General features: G+C 46.6%; 1 protein-coding gene across 3 annotated transcripts in view; it reads left to right on the top strand.

Annotated features, from left to right (window-relative positions):
• Positions 1–22,073, top strand: part of LOC125757691 (cuticle protein 16.8-like) — a 40,604-nt gene extending 18,531 nt beyond the window's left edge. For 2 of the 3 annotated variants that reach the window (XM_049413577.1, XM_049413575.1), the window contains exons 2-3: positions 20,656–20,709; positions 21,558–22,073. In XM_049413577.1, the coding sequence (XP_049269534.1) occupies positions 20,656–20,709; positions 21,558–22,058 (555 nt within the window). In that variant the 3' untranslated portion in view covers positions 22,059–22,073. Of the gene's footprint in view, positions 1–20,476; positions 20,546–20,655; positions 20,710–21,557 lie in introns of those variants that run through there. The other variant, XM_049413576.1, reaches the window with a different exon arrangement.
• The last annotated feature ends 455 nt before the right edge of the window (positions 22,074–22,528 follow it).

The raw sequence follows: 22,528 nt of genomic DNA on the forward strand, positions 1-22,528 counted from the left end.
CAGGACAGAAGGCATAGTCGATCATTTCTTCGTGTAAATCCATTCGCGGTTTCCACCATCTCTACACCAGCACTACACTTATGGCTCATTCACACTGGGGAATCCGCCGGCCACAGCGACCGGAATGCTCCTGTCGCCGAAACACAGCGTCGTTCGCACATCACGCGCACCGCGCCTCCGGATAGCCATATTGCGCCATCTGTCGAGTACGCCATCAACCACGGGTGAGCGCGGGATGGATTCGTAGTTGCCCGGATGTTCTCATGATGTTGTCGCGGCTCGCAACTACGCCATGCAATTTTGCGGGTCTTCAGCGCTGCTATAAACGACCATGCTCGTTTCAACGCTCTTTGCGACTAGGGCGTGCAAGGCAGCTACATCGCAATGCTTGAACTGGTGCTAGCTGCATCAGAAACAAAGTACCATAGACAGCAGTACTCGTACATACCAGTCAGTCCAAGCTCGTTGCCAATTTTAACACGAAAGTGTTTTATGCCGGGGACCACCAAGACTTCAGTGACGTATTTCCGTCACGGAAATGACGTCGAAAAAGTACGCACAATCAGATGGCAAAGAAAAAAAAGGTACCGCCAAACGGGCATCGAACCCACGACCGCTCGGTCCGCAACAGCAGATGCCGGGCACGCTATCCACTGCGCCACGGTCTTTTTTTTTTTTTTTTTTTCTTTATTGCCTGCTTTTGACAAGAAAGAAACAAAAACAAGAAGAAACGCTATTTACAATACAAACACTGGTTGCGTAAAAAGGGAGAGGGATCGACAGGAAAAAAAAAAGGAAAGGCCATACTGGGACTAATGAGGACGCTCTAAACCTCCTTCATTTGCAAAAGAAGCTCTACACGATCTAACCAATCAGGAACATCTTCAAGAAGTTTTTGTTCTTCAACAAAACGGGTTACGCTTTCTTTGAAGTATTGACGCGCCGGACGGGCGTCCGCATCAGCGTGCCGTATGGCCATCCTGCACTTCCATATGCTGTGGAGTGCAATCAAAATTATCAGATCAAAAGGTGTCCCGTCATCACTTTCAACAGAGAGATATCGAATTCCAGGGGGGTCTAAGGGGAAATATTTTTGATGGTACGCCGCAGTACGTCCCATAAAAACACAGCGTCCCAGCAGTCGAGGAACATGTGGTCTATTGTTTCTACTTTTCTGCATATTAAGCAATCGGTTCCCCATGGCACAAACATGCCTTTTTCCTCCAGCCAAGGTTTGACAGGAAGTGTACCTGAATGTAGTTGAAAGAAGAATGTTTTCATTCCTGCAGGTACCATCATTCTTTTGACCCTTTTTAGTACATTTCTCCATCGACCCTCAGGGTACATGGTTCTATACAGCGGTACAGGTAGTACAACGTCACAAAGGTCTTTGTACAATTTCTTCCGTGTCACAGTGGAAAGATAATCGAGAGAAAAGCGAGCGGACAAAAAATCACTAGCTAAAACTACTTCTTTTAAAAATCCATGTAAGCTTCCAGGCAAATATTTCGTGGATACAACAATGTTCGGCAACCGTTTGCACAGGCGAAGCTGGCACACAGTGCGCAGAAAAGGGTCCTGTACATTGCGTAAGAACAGAAAGCGATTTACAACCTGGCGCAAAAAGAGGTGTGTCAATCCCAGCCCCCCATTTCTGACTCGCAAGAACAAATTAGTCCGACTTGTCCTTTCGAGCGCATCGGACGCGGGATGTCTTGCTCCGTTGGAGCGGTGTTGGCGGCCCAGGCGGGTCGCGGTAACAGGATTTCTTCAGCAAAGGGTGAAGATTATCAGGTGATTTTGCCTTCTCTGCCGACAGGACGCATCGTAGCCAACACGGTGTTTATGCATGGTGACCCGAGGGCCAGACCTTTTCGCATCGAAGACTACAGGGACACGCTCGCTAAACTTGGTGCGCTCCCCGACGTTGTTGCGTTGGGGGCTTACCAGATGAACCACGTGTGGGCTGTTACGCTGAAAACTGCCGAGGCAACGAGTAAGCTCCTGGCTGCTAAGGATGTAAAAGTGAAAGACCGCCCATGTCTGCTCATCGACCCCGACAACCAGGGCCTGCGCATCAAGATTCATTGGGTGCTGCACGGCGTCTCTGATGAAGATGTGCGCGTTGCATTTTTGCCTTATGGAAGGGTGACCGAAGTCACGCGGGAAAAATGGCGTGCATATGGCGTCACTGAGAAAGCGTCCACGACGAGGACCGCGTCGCTGAAGCTGAAAAGCGGCATTAAAATTGATGATATTCCGCATCAGCTGAAGATCGCGGGCGAGATGGCCTTGGTTGTCGTGCCGGGCAGGGCGCCTTTGTGTCTACGATGCAAGAATACAGGCCACATACGTCGAGACTGTCAAGTGCCACGTTGCAACCTGTGTCGCCGTTTCGGTCACGATGAGGCGCAGTGCACTAATTCAGTCGCATCATACGCCGCCGTGACAGCGCCTGCTAAAAACGATGACCTCGCAGAACACATGATGGACGAGGCTGACGCAGAGGAAACAGCGCGAGGGACCGGTAACAACGTTTCGACAATGACAAAACTAAGCCCTCCCTCGGATGAAGGTGAGCAGATCGTCAGTAAGGAGACCATGGGCGAAAGTTCTCCCAGTGGCGGCGACGCTTCGCGCGTTCCCACGACCACGGAGGCAGCGGGCAGCGCAAGTTCAGAAGAGAGGATGACAAGTTCCCACGAGACGCTATCTATGGACGTAACGGGGTCTGCGACTCCTAGTGCTGTCGTGAAGAGATCTCGGGAGGACAATTGCGACGCGCATGATGCTTTTGACGACGCCATAGGCGGCGAACCACCGGCGAAGACAGCGACGACGCGAAGGCTTCGTTATCGACCACGGCCGAACATCTCGGTCGAGGCCGAACGGAGTGCGGCGGATGAGACGCCGCCGCATACCTGATGTTCCGCTCAACTGGACGCTGACTGCCTTGTTGTTTTGTAAGGTAAGCGTCTTGCTCCCGGCCTCCCCTTTTTAATCAGCCATGAATTTTAATAAGACGCTTCGTGTAGCTACTATAAACGTTAGAGGGCTAGCTGCAAAAAGAAAACAGAATCAGTTGTACCGATTGGTCAGTGAATATGAACTAGATTTAATAGCGGTTCAAGAAACTAAGGTTGCTGGTAAAGCGGAGGCCGAGAGCATGGTGCGGCCGTTTCTAGCTCGGTATCATGCTTTAGTTAATCATGCAGTTGACACATCGGCTGGGTGCGTGTTATTTGTACGGCAGGCACTAAATGTTAAACTGCAGGCAGTGACCACCAGTGTGCCAGGACGGATCGTGGTATGTGATTTTGTGTTAGCGTCGCTTGAGTGGCGAGTTATCTGCGTTTACGCTCCCACTAGTGCAGAAGAAAGGCGCGAATTTTTTGATCAAATCAGACAACATTGTGTTAGTGAAAAACGAGTTATACTATTAGGGGACTTTAATTGTGTATTGTCAGCACAAGATAAATCAAGTAAACGGCCCTTCAGAGACGCTAGTACGGCCGTTCTCAGTGAGATATTGGAGTTGAGCAACTTGGTAGACGTTGCTGATTGTCTTGGTGGTGGGCGCACACCCCGTTTCACTCATTTCCAGGGGAGCAGCCACGCCCGCTTGGATAGAGCCTATGTTGGGCCCGAGCTCATACACCTGTGTCAAGAGTATCGTGTGGAGTGCGTGTCATTTAGCAATCACTGCTTAGTCAGTTTCTTCATTAATGGCCGCAAAGGAAAAAAGTTTGACTGGCACCAATGGAAATTAAATTCTAAATTGTTAAATGACGACATCTTTTCTGCGGATGTCGAAAACAGCTTTGAAAAAATGGAAAGTGATAGACCAAAAAGGTGGGGAGAAAAGTGGGAATTGTTTAAACAAGAAATTAAAATGAAAGCATTGGAGCGTTCGACCGCCATAAATCGAAAGGCAAGAGAAGAAGAATCACTCCTCAAGGCTAACTTGCAAAAATTGTTAATCGAAGAGAATGAGAGACCAGGCATGTTTGCTGATGACATCCGTGTAGTGAAACGAAAGCTGGAGCAGTTTGACATAAGCAGATATCGTGGTGCACTTGTGCGGGGAAGAATGGAACGCATAATGGCTGGTGAAACGCCGACAAAGAGAGCACTGGGCGTAGAAAAGTGGCATGCGCGACGCAATCAGATTACAGAAATCGAAATTCAGGGTGGAGTCACGGAGGAAGCCGATCAAATCGGGAATGCCTTCTATGAACACTATCGTGGATTGTTCGCAAGTTCTACTGTAGAAATGGCGCGATATGAAAAAGAGTTTTTGCACATGATGCCGAGAATTAGCGATGAAACTAAGGCAGTCTTAGAACATCAAATCTCTGTAGAAGAAGTTAAGTACTCAATAGAAAAAATGAATGCTGGGAAATCGCCTGGGCCGGATGGATTAACGGCAGAGTTTTACAAAACATTTAAGCATGCTATTGCTCCAGTTTTAGCGGAAGTGTACAATGAAGCTTTTGGCCTTAACTGCTTGCCACCGTCGTTTTCAGGATCGCACACTATTCTAATTCCAAAATCAGAAGACCCGATGGTCCTCCGTAGAGTGACAGCATACCGCCCCATATGTTTAACAAACTGTGATTATAAAATTTTTATGAGAATTCTAGCGAAACGTCTCCAAACTGTCATTAAAGAATTAGTAGGGCCGCATCAAACATGTGGCATTAAAGGTCGATCAATTTTCACGAATATACATACAGCACGCAGTGTACTAGAGTGCTGCGACGTAATGGAAACCGCGGTGGCAATGCTGCAAATCGATTTAGAAAAGGCCTTTGACAAGGTCCCTCATGAAATACTTCTCTGTCTTCTAGATTATGTCAATGTAGGAAAAGTAATTAGAGACGGAGTGGCTATGGCGTACCGCGATTGCTCAACACAACTGATTGTCAATAAGGTTGCCGGTGCGCCCATCAGTGTTCAGAGATCTGTGCGTCAAGGGTGCCCCTTATCTCCGCTGTTGTTTTGTTTATATATTGAACCATTTTGTCTCAGCGTTATAAACAGTGAATGTATACGTGGATTTAAACTGCATGAGGTCGAAGTGCGGCTTCTCGCCTATGCAGATGACGTCGCCATTCTTTGCACTGACTATGAGAGCATTACACATGCGGTAGAAAAGGTCAAGCAATACTGTTCTGCAGCCGGAAGTACGGTGAACTGGGGAAAGTGCATAGGTTTCTGGCATGGTGAATGGTCCGCGAACCCCGAAATTTTTGCTAATATCCCTTTCGTTAACAAACCCGTGAAATATCTCGGGGCGCCCTTACATCGCTACAAAGACAGCGACCCATACTGGCAGGAACAGGCTGCTGAGTTGCGTGATCGGACGAACAAATGGAATGGATGGAAATGGTCCATATTTTCTAGAGCAACTGTATGTAACTTATTTTTGGTCAGTAAGATTTGGTATGTGCTTCAGGTTCTTCACTGCTCGAGAATTAACATCCAAAAATTTCACCGTGTTCTTGCAGTGTTCGTGTGGGGGTCAACTGCGCCACGGTCACAGACTCTGGAGGCTTTACGAACGCGCCTTTTATATCTACCACTCTCCCGGTCGGTTGGGTGGTGTTGACCTCTCGGAGTGGTAAGGTAAAGTAATTCGTCATTTTTGTGGCCTCCGCGACTAGCACCTGCAACGCGTTGAGGCGTCCGTCCCATTCGGCAATGTCTTAACACACCGCGAGGTGGTGACCTTTGCCCAAGCGTCGTAAAAGCGTTGGCCTCGCTCAGCACATCACGCTAATACAAACCAAAAATAGCTCTGCGACGCGCGCCTGCCTCACCTGGCTGTAACACAGCGTTCCATGCTCACGCGCTCGCCCCGAGAAAAGTCGCGGCCGGGCTACCGGGGCGGCACGACGCGCTTTGCGTTTCCCTTTAGTCCGGCCGTGGTGTTCAATCACATTTTAACATGCCGCTGGATTCCGACCGAGTTCTGCGTCCAATATGCGACGCTCTTCTGGCTATCACACTTCGTTCTCTGATTACGCTTTCACCGCTTACTACAGCTACCACAAGGGTTTGTTTAATCATTTAACATGGACGTTAGTCGTCGGGATGGAGCTGTACCACCAATCATCAAAGTGGGTGCATACACGTTAAACGGCACCATTAGCTGCCAGACATCAATATACATTGTGCAAACTCTCTTATATCAATGTACAGTAAACATTCAATTACTTCTGTGAGGGCACGCTTTACTTTCGTGTTATTCCGATTCCTATGACGGAGGGATCAACCGTGTTTTTTATTCCACAAATCGTCCTTCAGTAAACTGTCCTTGTGCTTCGGGTGGCGTTTGTCGTAAAGGACGAGGTAGTTCCGCACCGTTTCGATTAGCAATTCCGCTATGTGGATGTTTTTCGACTGCGACGGGACGAGCGTGTCGGACTTGGCCGCCATGTTTTCAAGTTCCGCGGCGAGCGGATCCGGTGGCGGTTGCCGAAAAAATCGGTCCGGGAGCGATCGGCGCGGAGAGGGCCGATTCGGCGAATCTGGCCGCCGCCGAACCGGATTCTGCAGCTCTCCGGTCGCCGGAATGCTCAGTGTGAACGAGCCATTACACTGTTCGTAGCCACGATCACCGACGGATCCGATAACAAGTCATGTCCAGCTGCTGGTGCTCACTGATCACGGTGATGATGACCTTATTCAAGAACTGCCAAGAACCCCTTCCACATATGCGCACGGGTTCGTGAAACGTGCGTGCGTTCTTCGTCATAACGGATAAGTATAAGCATAACAACTGTTACGCAACTCTAACAACTGCAACTGTGACTGTAACGTACGTGCAGTGCGCCTGCGCGTGCCACTCGGCTGTGTATATATCTAGGGAAACTTTTCTGATTTAAGCTTAGTTTCGAGTAGCGCCTGTCCTGTGCATCTGTGTTCTTTCATTGTCCTATTCGAATTCGCGCTATCCAGTATTGAAGAATATAAGCACTGCATATCAGCTTACTGCGTTTGGTGGTGGTAACACCTATGTTGCTCTTTGCATCGTTAAGCAACTGTAAATATGGTTATATAATACACGTGCTACTCTTCAAAATATTTATGTGCATATATCATTTGCACATTTCTCTAGCGTCATTCCGTACCGTTTCGCGTAATGTGAAAAATTGCGACACAGTCATCTTCGTGCGCATGCTTCGCATAACATCGATTCTCACGGTACGTAAGATCTGCCGAATCTTTTTGTATAAATAAACACCAAAATATTGTATTTCACCCAATTTTCAACTACACCTTCGCGGAAATCTTTAAGGCCGCTATACGTTCACTCTTCACCGATGTGAAACAAGCTTTTCTTGAATGTTCCTTGGGGATTACGTGAAACTCAATTTTTGCGATCACTCTTTTACCACCAATATTTTCGAACCAGCTGAGTGCGTTGAAGGAGTGCGAACGACGGGGCAGTAAAAAATTCCGGCAGATCAACGCATTGTTGGAATTGGTTTCATGCGAATCAGTCGGCGAGTAGCTGCCTATATATAGCTGCCTATGTAGCCACTACCTTTCGCAAATCGTGCCCGAATGTCTGGTCTTCCAGATTATTTTAGAATGATCTCACAGGCCCTAGCGCGCAAACGCGAACAGAGTTTACTCTAGAACTTGCGCGGCCACCAGCGTTAAGACTCGAACGTTCGATGCCACATGTATAAATGCCGGTGCGCCTAACTGCAGATCAGATTATTCGACGGCCGACGAATGTTCACGCCGCTGTCAGTGTGCAGCGTGAATCGCTTGTACGTGGGCTTTCAATTTCAGGGCGCAGTTTCGCCCAAATAAAGGGTTGATGACGACTCGATAAATTCGAAGCGGACGGCACCAGCTGCGGTGGGTGCAGCCATTTTTTTAGCGATGCGGTCTGCTCCCTTTACTCGCCCGGCGTGTGCAAGCAGACGCCAGAGAGACGCTGAGCAGACGACGCGACGAGGATGAATTCATGTGGAGGGGCTAATCGCATTTCCTATTGGCTAAGGGGCCCTGTAGCCTTCAGAGTGCCGAATGGAACTTCTGAAATGGAGTATAGTTTATGAAATCTAGAAAAGTCTCCCTGCTGGATCACGCAATACTTTAGAGTTCGGCTGCCTACAGCCGATATTTGTAATCTGCGCAATATTGTGTACTGCAAATTATAAATTGTGTTTCTATTTTATCTTTCAAGCAAACGTCTAGAAGGTAAAGAAAATGCTTGGAATGGCACTGTTTAAATATCTGCACCGAATTCGTCACCAAGCAAGGGGCAGCATCTACCAAAAGAATTGTTGAGAGTTCTAGCAATGAATTAATGAATGAATTCACGCAGAACGTACTTTAGGAGTTGTCCAAAGAAGCTTTTTTTTTTAAATAACCTCCTCGGAGTTGTCTAAGTGGTGCGTAATACGTAAAGCTTATTTGTAGGTTGCAGCTTTCCCTAGAACATTGTTTTCGGGTGGCACCGATATGGCGCCTTTCACCTTCTCCCTATGTTTTTCGTCAGCGTCTGAATCGGCGCTAGAGGAGCCGCATTCAGAGGCCACCGTAACGCCGGGTGGGCAATAATTTTCGCAATGTCTGAATTTTCCTTGTGTGTAAAATCCTACATTCCAGCTTTACATCTTCTCCTCGAGCGGGTTTTTATTCCACTACCACGAAATTCAACGAAGCGTTCACGCAAAGTGTTCTCCGTTTGCATTTGTTTTGCACAGTGTGTACAACACGTTCATACGGTACAGATATATTTACGTTTTGCAATAGGGGGTGTTTAGCCCCGCGAACATTAGAAGCCAAAGAAGCGTGGTCAGGTCGTACGGGAGTTCTTTATCGTCATCTATAGGATTTATAATATCCGCTCAATATGGCAGGCTCCTACAGTGACCCTAATGCCTAAGCGGCGTGTGTATATTTTGGTCAATGTAGGTAGCGCAGCGTTATCTTGAAGTCTGAACTGTAAATTGCCTAGGCAGTACCTGGCATGGCTGGCCAGGGTCGAACACCTGAAAGCGCTTAAATGATATTAAAAAAACAAAACACGGTTGATCCCTCCGTCATAGGAATCGGAATAACACGAAAGTAAAGCGTGCCCTCACAGAAGTAATTGAATGTTTACTGTACATTGATATAAGAGAGTTTGCACAATGTATATTGATGTCTGGCAGCTAATGGTGCCGTTTAACGTGTATGCACCCACTTTGATGATTGGTGGTACAGCTCCATCCCGACGACTAACGTCCATGTTAAATGATTAAACAAACCCTTGTGGTAGCTGTAGTAAGCGGTGAAAGCGTAATCAGAGAACGAAGTGTGATAGCCAGAAGAGCGTCGCATATTGGACGCAGAACTCGGTCGGAATCCAGCGGCATGTTAAAATGTGATTGAACACCACGGCCGGACTAAAGGGAAACGCAAAGCGCGTCGTGCCGCCCCGGTAGCCCGGCCGCGACTTTTCTCGGGGCGAGCGCGTGAGCATGGAACGCTGTGTTACAGCCAGGTGAGGCAGGCGCGCGTCGCAGAGCTATTTTTGGTTTGTATTAGCGTGATGTGCTGAGCGAGGCCAACGCTTTTACGACGCTTGGGCAAAGGTCACCACCTCGCGGTGTGTTAAGACATTGCCGAATGGGACGGACGCCTCAACGCGTTGCAGGTGCTAGTCGCGGAGGCCACAAAAATGACGAATTACTTTACCTTACCACTCCGAGAGGTCAACACCACCCAACCGACCGGGAGAGTGGTAGATATAAAAGGCGCGTTCGTAAAGCCTCCAGAGTCTGTGACCGTGGCGCAGTGGATAGCGTGCCCGGCATCTGCTGTTGCGGACCGAGCGGTCGTGGGTTCGATGCCCGTTTGGCGGTACCTTTTTTTTCTTTGCCATCTGATTGTGCGTACTTTTTCGACGTCATTTCCGTGACGGAAATACGTCACTGAAGTCTTGGTGGTCCCCGGCATAAAACACTTTCGTGTTAAAAAGTCACAGTTTCGTCGCAAGGGCGAAGCAATGAATGCGATAGCAAAAAATTAGAATCTCACACTAGGAACGACAAGCAACTCAATACATGAAGCGCGCCGCTGAAGCACAAGGAAGGGCGCCAGAAAAGAACGCACAGGTATACACAGGACAAGCGTGAGCTAACAACTGCCACAGTTATTACATCTTCGCGCTTGAGTAATGGGCTGCAAGTGCCGACAATAGAGAATCATATTATCTTATATATTAAATGCGAAGCATTTCTTAGCGAACCTTTGGAACTTTGAGCGTTCCTATCTATCTATCTATCTATCTATCTATCTATCTATCTATCTATCTATCTATCTATCTATCTATCTATCTATCTATCTGTCTATCTATCTATCTATCTATCTGGCCACCTACGTCTGGGTGCTCTCATGGTCGCCTACTTAACTTGGTGTCGACCAAAATTGGCATGGGAGGGTAGGAAGATGTGGCGAATATGACTGGCGGGTCATGATATGAATAAGGCGAAAATCCTGTCGCGTACGTCGTCAAACCCGTTCGTCCAGACACGTGTGGCACATACCCGTTTACCCCGGGCCGTGGTGTACGGGTATGCGCCACAGGGGATTGACAGTTTATATCTACCCAGGAATGGCGAGAACAGACATTGGTAACTTAAATGCGAGAGCGTTAAGAAAAACCGTCATCGGCAGCGGTGACCCGACGAATAAAAAGAATAAAAATTCGGCAGATCCCACGTGCCGTGGGAGTCGATGTTATGCGAAGCATGCGGCGGGAAGGTGACTGTGGCGTAATTTTTTTTACTGAGCGACACGTTACAAAATGACGCTAAAGATTTGTATAAATTTTATGCGCACACATTGTTGAAGAGCCGCATATGTGTTATATAACCACTTGTTTACGGTTGCGTAACGCTGCCAATGGCAACGTCGGTATTACCAACGCCAGAAGCGGTAAGCTTATATGTAGTGTACGTGTCTCGAGAACGCACGCATGTTCAATGAACTCGTGTGCATGTGTGGAAAGAGTTCTTGACAGTTCTTGAACAAGAAATCATCACCGTGATCTGTGAGCATCAGCAGCTGGTCATGACTTGTTATCGGATCCGGTCGTGATCGCGGTGACGAGGGGTCCATGTGTAGTGAAGTATGAAGTATAGTACAGCTGCTGGAAATTGTGGATCCCTCGGTCATTTCGTCGACAAATTGTCTTTCGATAGAGGAGGCGACATGTCGGAACCTGAAGTCACCTTTCGCGTTGGTGAGCTTTAGGCCGTCAAGGCTGGTAGGTCTGGATAGTGCTACGTAAACAAACATCAATGGATGACGGTTGTCGTATTCGTAGACTATCTGGGCGTATGTGGCCTACGTAGCCTAGTCTACAAAGCGGCTGTCAGTCAATCTGGCATCATTCTAGGTCAGCATGAGGTCATCGCCCAGCCTTGTAAGAAATGAAGAGGACACTACTTCGTTCTGGCAGACTAAGTGCACTTTACGGCTTCCATGTGGACCGGGCATCAAAAGACCTCGCTGCCACACCAAGGACAGGCGACATTATAGATCATTTCATCGTAAGAGGCATCCAAGGTTTCCACCAGCTGTACTATACCTCATACTTCACTACACATGGACCCCTCGTCACCGCGATCACGACCGGATCCGATAACAAGTCATGTCCAGCTGCTGATGCTCACTGACCACGGTGATGATGACCTTGTTCAAGAACTGTGAAGAACCTCTTCCACACGTGCACACGGGTTCGTGAAACGTGTGTGCGTTCTCCATCATAACGGCCAAGTGTAAGTGCTACATATCAGCTTACCGCTTCTGGTGTTGGTAATACTCACGTTGCCGTTGGCAGCGTTATCCAACTGTAAACAAGTGGTTATATAACACATATGCGGCTCTTCAACATGTATGTGTGCGTATAAAATAAATACAAATCTTTAGCGTCACTTTGTAACGTTTCGCTCAGTAAAAAGATTACGCCACAGTCACCTTCCCGCCGCATGCTTCGCATAACATCGACTCCCACGGTACGTGGGATCTGCCGATTTTTCTTTTTCTTTTAAACTGCGGCACGTGGAGTGGCTCTCTGCGTATCCGGCCAAGGTGCGCCCGGGGTTCTTTTCTTTTTTCGTTCCACATCAGGAGTGCGTACAGAAAGGGGCCACTTTGTTGTGCGCGTCTCAAGGGGGTCGATTCCACGAAAGATCAAAAAACGGTGTATATTTGATGTTTCCGATTTTCCTGATAATTTTGTATGTTGTGCACATATGACTGCACAGCACGAAATCGCAGTTCGTTTTCAAATAAAAAATTTTTTCATCACAGGAAAATTCGACAAGTGTCGCCGGTTGACGACGACCATTTTACGAAGAGTGCGTTTTCGTAAATTCGCAATCATGCTGGCAGCTACTGAAGCTATATATTACAAATATCTTTCTTTTTGGCGGAAGTAGAAGTAAAGAGGAAATAGCTGGTATGATTTCATGGAATTCTGAGCAAATTATGTATTTTTAAAAATTCACGAAAAACGCTGCGTTTTTGAAAATCAGTCAAATTTGGGACGCTATGGCTAGTTCTGTGAACATCTTAGCTTGTTCATATTTGCATTATGAATAGGCCTTTATGTGAATAATAAACCTCTGCATTTGTATTTCTCTAATAATTTTCAAAGTAGTAAATTTTCATGCTCGAAACACCAAAAAGAGAAAAGTGCTCCTCGATTCAAAAATCTATAATAAAAAAAAAACCAATCTCAATTTTGTTCAAAGTCCCCCAAAACGTTCTCAAAGGACTGCAGAATGATATTATGAAAAAACATGTTGCATCATTTTTATTAGGACAAAAGCAGAAAATGTCAAACATTGTGTTTCCAGAGCGTGGTGGCTACTGCGTGAATGACATCTCTAGTAACAAGAAAATACAGTAACACGTCTTTTTATTTCTCTGAGCTTCGCTAAACAACAGTAATGATCTATTGTCGGAAAGCGGAACTGTTTTGTAAAGAAAAAAAGATCGTTCCAATTAAATGCATTTGCGACACCACTTATATTCCTCGTCGACGGGCAGCACGGACATTTTCATTCCTCTGGATAATTTTTTTTGAGTAAATGCGCTTATATAAAAGCAACGAAGCTAAACGCGAAATTTGTGTAGCTGAGTCGATCATGCATTGTAATAATGTGAGAAATCGCAAATAGCGACAGTGGTGAACGGCGAGTACGGCAGTGCTCAGCAGCCACACATTGTTTGCCAGGCTTCGTCGCTTTGCAGGAGAGAATGCTGGGTGTCGATTGCGTTGGTTACACGATACATTTTTCACCGCTCGTCGCTCTCCCGCCCGGTCTCTGGATCCGCACCGTGCGGATCGTGTGGCGGATCGAGTGGCCCGCGCTACACGCCTTCGTGTAAACGGAGTAGCATGCGTTAGGCGGACAGGTGCAAAGGGCGGCGCGATAGACGCCCGCCTGAGTAGATGACAGCAACGAGCACGGCTGTGCCAGTCAGCCAAACACCACCTGAGATAGAAGTTAAGCATCCAAATTGTGCTTCACTTTGATGCGATCACTGTCCTACGCTCTGAAGGTGGCTATGGGTAGGCGTTATAGCCATGACCGAGATTTTGTACGGACTGCCTCATGGTGCACAAAAAGAAAATTCCGCTGCAGCGGAATTTTCGTTATGTAGAAGATATCGGATCGAGTCTCTTTTGTGGAGGGTCATGAAGTAGGATGCGCGCTCAATTCATGAGGGAGACCAGATCTGCCAGTACTGCTTCAAGAGATACAAGGAGATGCAAAACAAAGCAGATGCAATGCAAACAAAACGTGTTTTGTCCGTGGCCAAAACTGCTGCCACCAATCTTCACGTAATCGATTCTTTTTAAACTCTGCATTGATCACATAAGGTTTGACAACGTACACATTTGGGCCAACAAAAACCACACGTCTTGGCGACCGCTCTCCAGACATTCATTTCCATTCATGAAGAGACCTTGGCTTTTATACCAATCTCTCAATTCTGGCACACCACATCATCATAAGACACGCATGGAGGGAATGCGTTCTTTAGCACTCAAGATATGAATTATACTCAACTGAAATAGATGAAAGAAAAGGAGGCTACAACTGAAAGTGCCTACTGTGGACTGAGGGATGTCTAACACTGGCGTGAAGTCGCAAACCACGCAAATGCATTTAATTGGAACGATCTTTTTTCTTTACAAAACAGTTTCCACTTTCCGACAATACATCATTACTGTTGTTTAGGGAAGCTCAGAGAAGAAAAAGACGTGTTAATGTATTTTCTTGTTACTAGAGATGTCCTTCACGCAGTAGCCACCACGCTCTGGAAACACAATGTTTGACATTTTCTGCTTTTGTCCTAATAAAAATGATGCAACATGTTTTTTCATAATATCATTCTGCAGTCCTTTGAGAACGTTTTGGGGGACTTTGAACAAAATTGAGATTGGTTTTTTTTTTATTATAGATTTTTGAATCGAGGAGCACTTTTCTCTTTTTGGTGTTTCGAGCATGAAAATTTACTACTTTGAAAATCATTAGAAAAATAGAAATGCAGAGGTTCATTATTCACATAAAGGCCTATTGATACTGCAAATATGAACAAGCTAACGTCTTCGCAGAAGTAGCCATAGCATCCCAAATTTGACTGATTTTCAAAAACGCAGCGTTTTTTTGAATTTTTAAAAATACATAATTTGCTCAGAATTCCATGAAATCATAAGAACTATTTCCTCTTTACTTCTACTTCCGCCACAAAGAAAGATATTTGTAATATATAGCTTCAGTAGATGCCAGCATGATCGCGGATTTACGAAAACGCACTCTTCGTAAACTGGTTGTCGTCAACCGGCGACACTTGTCGAATTTTCCTGTGATGAAAAATTTTTTTATTTGAAAACGAACTACGACTTCGTGCTGTGCAGTCATATGTGCAAAACATACAAAATTATCAGGAAAATCGGAAACATCAAATATACACCCTTTTTTTATCTTTCGTGGAATCGACCTGGGCAGTTTTCAAATTGAAAGATAGTGTAGGAGTGTTGCGTGATAGCAAAGACGTTCAAGCTCTTCCGAGATCTGCATACCACCAGCAGCGGCATAGAGTTTTTTACTATAATACCTAGAGGATAATCTGGCGCTAGTGTCTACGCGGGCTCCTTCAGCGGCGCTTCAACGACCATGGAAGTTATGGAATGTACAGGCTTCGGATCTGGTTCGTATGGCCTTCGTTCTTGAGATTCGCGACGCTTGTTTGTCGAGTGTAAAACAAAGTGATATGAAATTACTTCCAATTAAAACTTCTTTAAATCTTTTTGACGTAAAGCTCATTGCAAGATGTTTCCGTGAGCGTGAGATGGAAGTGAAACCTGGACAAATTCAACCACCAGGGTATGCATTGCTTTACAATTGTGTTCAAGACGCTACATCTACGCGCAGTGGTTAGTGCACGATGCTTTGCTAAAACTACCATATACAAAGAGTAAAACTGCAACGTCGCAGAAAACCAAGAGATCTAGCGGTCTTCAGCCTCTCCGAACAACAAAGGCACTGCTTGAGTGCTTTGCAACCCACCCCACTACCCACGCTTCGCGAATAAGGAAACTAAAGCTGTCGAAAAAGATCCGTAGACAGTTCGCTAGCTATCGCAATCTAATCCGAAGCCTGTACTTCCCAACATTCCCACGGTGGTTGAACGATCGCATCGCCAGTTTCCTCTCTAGGTTATTGTATGAAACTCTATGACCAGCCGTAAATGGTGTATATAGATAGATAGTTTTGAGAAGTGGGGCTCCAAGGAGCAAGGGGATCCAAGAAGTTGCCAGAACGCATGCGCAGAACCCAAGCCACTCATGGGCTCTTGAGTTGGCGTTGTCTCAAGGCCCATAAATCGAAACCCAGCGTGGGTGCCCAATACTTCATGGGTCGCCAGCGAGACGACGCAGATGCAGCGCGGGCCACGACGTGGTAGTGCCAGCGAAACGCATGATTTTAATTTCGACACGTGTGGCGCCCCGCGTGTTTGACCCAACGCAGCTTGCGCTTGTCCCGATTGTGAAGCTATGCTGCTCGTCCGAAGCAAGAGCAGCCTACCCAATGCACCTTGGGGACTTAGCATCGTGGGCACCGAATTCTCAAACTCTTTAACAGCTCGCCGTTATTTCGCCTGCGCATACATGACCCGTGGTTCAGTTGTCGAACCAAGCGCGCTGTGTAGCGAGGGGTCGCGAATTCGAATACCAGGTCGGGTGCTTTGGATTCTTTTTCTTCTGCTTTATTTTTCTTTAGATACCTAGATATACATATCCGCGACACACACACACACACACACACACACACACACACACACACAAACACACACACACACACACACACACACACACACACACACACACACACACATATATATATATATATATATATATATATATATATATATATATATATATATATATATATATATATATATATATATATATCCGGAACATCACGGCGACGGCAAAAATACGCCGAGAGGTCCTCATAATTGCTATTGCATTAAAATACAAACCCGCGCCATAGTAACGGACAGCCTCTATGAGTATTTTGTTGGTGTATCCTCAATTCTCGTGCAATTCATGCTACTTTACATGTCGAGGACTGGCGCAAAAGAAAAAAAAACGGTGCTTTGCCCAGCGGCGGTCGCATTTTTGATGGAGGCGAGAAATGCGAGAGGCCCGTGTACTTAGATTTAGGTACACGTTAAAGAATACCAGCTGGTCGATATTTCTGGAGTCCTCCACTACGGCGTGCCTTATAATCACATCATGATTTTGGCACTCAAAACCTCAGAACATCAAAATTATTTTTGAATGTGCCTGCCACAATTATCGATGATTCGATTAATTGACGAAAGAAAACTCCACGATTAATCCACGAAAAACTTTTTAACAAAAACATACGCGGTCTCTTAGGCATTCATCATGTGATGACGTCACAAGGTGACGTCATCACATGATGCTTAATTTTTATCGCGTGTGTTCACACCGACGCCGATGGTCACTTGTTTGTGACCACCCCAAGAAAACGTTTTACTAGGTCACTTTTGGTGTTTCATGGGGCATCTAAGGCGTTCGCCTTGATATATTCACTGTGTCCATTCCCTATTTTAGCGGTATAGTGCGACCAAGGCCGGGTAGCCTGGAAGTCTTGCGTGCTATAGAAGAGTTATGGTGATAGAATAACCGAAACAACTACAAATACCCCGTACGCAACATTTATATCTGGTATCAACCTAAGTCACTGCACAATGTTTCCTAATTTTACGCATAGTTTTCGCAAAAATATTCTGGAATACTTTTTACGCGCTAAAAGAATGTTCTTGCATGAACATGTAAAATTTTTTCATGAGCGCTAATTAAAGCTAAGAGGAAACAGTCGAGAACATTATATGCCACTCCTTCGGCTTTGGCCGATACACTATCCTTTGCTTCTTGCACAGAGTAGGCGATCGTTGGTTTGCGAAATCAACCTACCCGGCCTGACTCGTTTGCAGCGTAAAAAGCCTAACAAACGTTCCCGTTTCAGAGCTCTCTTTCTCTCTCTCTCTCTCTCTCATTGTGATCACCGAACCAGGAAACTTTCTCGTCTGCCTCCTTTCTATTGCCCCTACCGATCTCTGAACATTACGTTTAAGCAATGAGCTTGAATTTTCGAAAAAGACATGCTGTGAATTACCGCGTAGACATTGTCATCTCAAACTGCTGTCTCTTATTGGTCTCCAGTCCTTTTCTACTCGAAAGTAAATTTCCTTGGCTACAACGCTACCAAATATGCGCAAATATGTTGCGTTCTTTCGATTGGTTATCGGAACTGTCCTTATTTTTGCATTCTACTGCTACACATATGCATGAATTTGCTATTTGTCTATGTATATTACATTCCCTCTTGGCAGTTTTCGATAGAATAAATGGACGAATAAATTTAGTCCACAGTAAGGCTAAAGGGCGCAGTAGGGGTAGTAAAATGACCACTATTCGAGAGCTCCGCTGGCTTCCGCAGATCGCTGGGTTGTTTAGAGGACAGCCAGTTGACTCCATTTTTGTAAACAAGTCAAGCCTCGCCCTGCTTCATTTTAGGTTACTTTTCAAGTTTGGAAAAAGTGATCTCACTGGGTCCCGATTTAATACCAGCGTGATTGGGACGCATGCTCTCTTAGAGCATGTGTCCGTGTCCAAGCATAGCGTTTCACGCATACGTTTTTAATGCATATGTCAATCTCTCAGATGTGTCCTTTGTAAGGTACCGGTGCGGGTGACTTTTTAAAGACGATAGTCCTTCTTGGGGAACTTAAACGCAGAAATTTTGGTCTGTCTGTCTTTCTGTTTGTCGGCACGTCCCTCGATTCAGCCACTCGGCCAAAGTTGAACTCCTTGCACAAGGGCCAGCCATCGTGAACGGCTCACTAGGTTCATACTTGTCTACATGGTTGTCCAAAAAGCAAACATTACGCATATCTGAGGCGCAACATCACTAGATAAGTATTAGGTGGTGTGTTCCTTTAATAGAAAATACATAGATACGTAATTCTAGAGACCCTAGTTTCCTAAGCTGCGCTGAAAATGCGACTGCGCCGAAACTTGGCTTCCACCGTGCCCTCTGCGCGAGCTCATTGTTGTGTTTCGGTTTCAGTTCAGTATTGCACTGTACGAGTGCCATGGGGCACCGCTCTGGCATTTTGGAGAGTACTCGTTGAGTGCGGACGTTTCTTCTGCTTCGGCGCTTCGCGCCAAACCGCGTGTTCGGGCTGGCTGGCGTCCCCGCCGGTCGCGTTGGTCACCGCCGGTCTTGCCTGCTGCTGCGCCGGGACTACCAGCCCGCAACACAGCATTCACGTTTCCCGACGTATTGCCAGATGGCGTTCATATCTCACGCAGCGCTTCTTCTATCGTCTTTACACGACATTTGCAGCGAAGCACGTAGATACGCGGCCAATTTTTTCCATGTGTTTCTCTGATTCTTGATAATACCTCGTGGTGCTGACGGATGCTTCTCTCGAATCGTGGGCACTGGCGCTGATTTCGCGAGATAATCAACCTGCTCTGTCGTTGACCCCCCCCCCCCCATTTTCACCCCAGCAGGAGTAAGGTTGAATGAAGTCTGGGTCAGTCGGTACAAAACGCTGAAAGAATGAGCCAGTGAAAAGGATTAAATAGAAACGAGAGAAGTGGCACAAACGACGGCTGGACTGCCAGCTATGTAGGGCACTTCTGTCTTTTGTCCTTTTGACTGCATTAGCCATAGGTTGGGAAACATTTGAGATCATTTAACCATCAATAGGCATAACTGGCCGATATCAGGCAGGAGTGTAAAACAATGGCCATCATTTTGTAAACGTTGGCCCGTGGTCATCAGTACTAGTAGCATGCAAGATTATGTTGGCAAGCGTCCCTAAAAAAAGCAACAACTACAAGGCGAAGAAAATCTGGTCTCAGGATCTGAGTAACTCTTCGACTTCATCATAACTTCTGCTGGACGTCGCTATTGTGAATGAGACGTCGCCAGACGTTGTCAGACATCGCGAGGCCTTGTGTGCGGCTTTTGAAAAATGGCTTCGTGTGGAAACGACCAGGACAGCATTCTTGAAGGTTTTAGTCCATAACTTCACCTTCTTACTAGCCGGATGCCTTAGTTATGTGTCCAACGCTAGCACGGGCGGTGATTTACCCAAGTTGTAATAGCTTCCTTTGTGAATACGGTCCTTGACGATCAAGTCGACCTCATGTACGATTTAAACTGAGTTAAAAGTGCTACGAGGATACAACATAAGTAGAACACGCACATAGTCCTGAGCTCATCCAGGCACTTCTACATGTGTTCTCTTGTGCACGCGACTTTAGCTCACTCAAATGTCGCACGAACTAACCCCCCCCCCCACACACACACCAGCACGGTTTACTCACGTGAGGTGTTTCGTTCCTGACTCCTTATTGTAACAGCGCCTGTAATAAAAAAAAACTGAAATTCCTCACCTCCACTCTTCTATATCGAGCAATATAACTATTGCTTTCACATTTGCGAATTCAACTATACAGGTTGGCAGCTACGCTTGGAATAGGAGACATCCTGGTCACTTTATACAGTTAAAATTTGAGTAATGTTACCAGGATACGTCCTATCAACAGCATGCTTACCCGTCTGTCTTATGCATCAAAGAACACCGTCCTCGACACTGTAACAAGCAAGAGTCACTGACTTCCAGCGACCTTGCCAAACAGCTCACGTCCGACGCCTTTACAAAAGTGGAGAGGAGGTGCGGCATAGCATTGCGTCCGGTTCTCGCCCTTCTGATACAGGTGATCGCGCCGCACCTGAATGTATCCTCCAATAATAGCTGCTCACGTTCAATACTCCTTTAAGCGTTAGACGAATTCTTCTTGGGACCAGTATAAAAGCAACAGCGCGGGCTGCGAAGGCCCAGTCTTGTTGTCATCTCGACAAGAGGAACACTGCCCCTTCAACGAGCAACCATGTTCACCAAGGTGCAGTGGAGCTCGTCTCTGTCGCGTTTGTGCCATTTTCTAGTTGGCCGCCATCAATGACGACGAGGGACTTACGCATCTATTTTTGTTTCTGGAATCGTGCATTGCAGGTCCTTCTCTGCTGCATTCTGGCCGTCGCTGCCTCTGCTCCCGTTGAGGAATACGTGAGTTTTCACTCAATGTCTACGTCAGCTTCAATGAAAATTTCCAGTTTGACTTCAGAAGGCTGGTTTGTTGAACTAGGTTGTAATTTATACATTTGCCTCATGAAAACTGAATTATAACCTGGCAATAGATGGCACCTAAAAGTTCAACATAAAATTAAATATTTTGACTGCCGTCAGAATTGCAGCCATTTGTTATCGTCGGCCTGCTGCAAAACATTCTTATCAGTCATGTGGGGCGATATGGTTCGCACGCAAGCAGGTAGCTAACTGCACGGTCCTTCGGCCGCAATCAAATTCGTTAAAGCAACGTATGAAACACTGTCTACATACGCGCCTTTTAAATGCTTAAGTATGTCTCAGATTTGCTTATCTGAGACATGAGGCATCTTTGTCGAGAAACATTTGAAGCCGCCTTAGGCTTCAATATATGACACTTGTCCGCGACGTAGTCGAAATAACAATTGTTTAAATGACCGTAAAGGTCGATTCTTATCACATCAAAAACACGAAGCCTTTTATGTTGCAGATATAAATTTATGTTTGTTTACACCCGCAACCACTGAATCATCCCATTGTTCTCAACGACGAGCGCAAGTGGTGCGTGGAATATAAAAATCTGTAGCGCTTTAGATAGAGGCGCTAAATGTACTCTTGCTTTGCAGTTATGCCAAGGTGAAGTCCTGCCGCTAGGACCATCCTAGCAGATTGTAATCTAGTCCTACGCACAAATTTCCCATTCTGACTAAGTGGTTTCAGTGTGGATACAGCCTACTCCAAGAAAGAAAATAAGACAGGGGAGTGTTGGAACATTGAGAGTTTTATTCCTGCTCTTTTCCTCCGTGCAGCCACCACAGCCATACAGCTTCAGCTACGACACCACCGACGAGTTCGGCACCCGCCTGACCCGCGAGGAGTCCGGTGACGCCAACAACAACAAGGTCGGATCCTACAGCTACACCGACGCCAACGGCATCTCCCGTACCGTCAAGTACACCGCCGATGCCGAGGGTTTCCACGCCACCGTCGAGACCAACGAGCCAGGAACCAAGAGCTCCAACCCAGCCGATGCCCTGTACACCTCCGCCGCCGTTGAGGTCGCCCCTGCCCCAGCTGCCGCTGTCGTCGCCAAGCCTGTTGTCGCCGCCGTGAAGCCCGTGGTCGTTCAGGCCGCCCCAGCCCCAGTCACCGTTCACGCCGTTCAGGCCGTGCACCCAGCTCAGTTCGCCGTGCATGCTGTGCGCCCCGCTCAGTTCGCCGTGCACGCTGCTCCCGTTGCTTACGCCACTGGCCACCACGTGGCCCCCTTGACCCTGGTCCACCCTGCTCCCTACACCGCCAAGGCTTAAGCGAAGCATTATTATACATCACCAACACAGACCACGCAGACAAACAAGTTGATCAATCCCACACACGTGGCTGCAGCTGGAGCCCGCGGCAACCCATCGTCCACTCCAACTGAACCAATACTAGACAGAATATTTCGGAGGTCTTGCTGCTCGTCACTATTTATGTTTAACGTAGATGTTTATCAAATGTTCCCGTTGACAAAGAAAGTTTAAATAAATACACATTTTTTTTCCAAAACCTACTGAAGTTGTTAGTCGAAGCCCACATCTGCGTTTCACTGTGTACGATGGATCGATTTGGGTAAAAATCTTTCACTGTGGGCTCAGTTTCACGTAATCGATCTTTTATATTGCCGTATCTTATCAGGTGAAAAAGACCCATCGTGTATTGCGACGTTTCACATTTCTCAGCATAGAAGTTATCAAAGGATATCCAGTCGCCACACGCCCTAGTCTTGATAGCGAATGCG

Source organism: Rhipicephalus sanguineus, chromosome 3 (assembly GCF_013339695.2).
Source record: "Rhipicephalus sanguineus isolate Rsan-2018 chromosome 3, BIME_Rsan_1.4, whole genome shotgun sequence".
In the NCBI taxonomy this organism is placed as follows: Eukaryota; Metazoa; Arthropoda; class Arachnida; order Ixodida; family Ixodidae; genus Rhipicephalus; species Rhipicephalus sanguineus.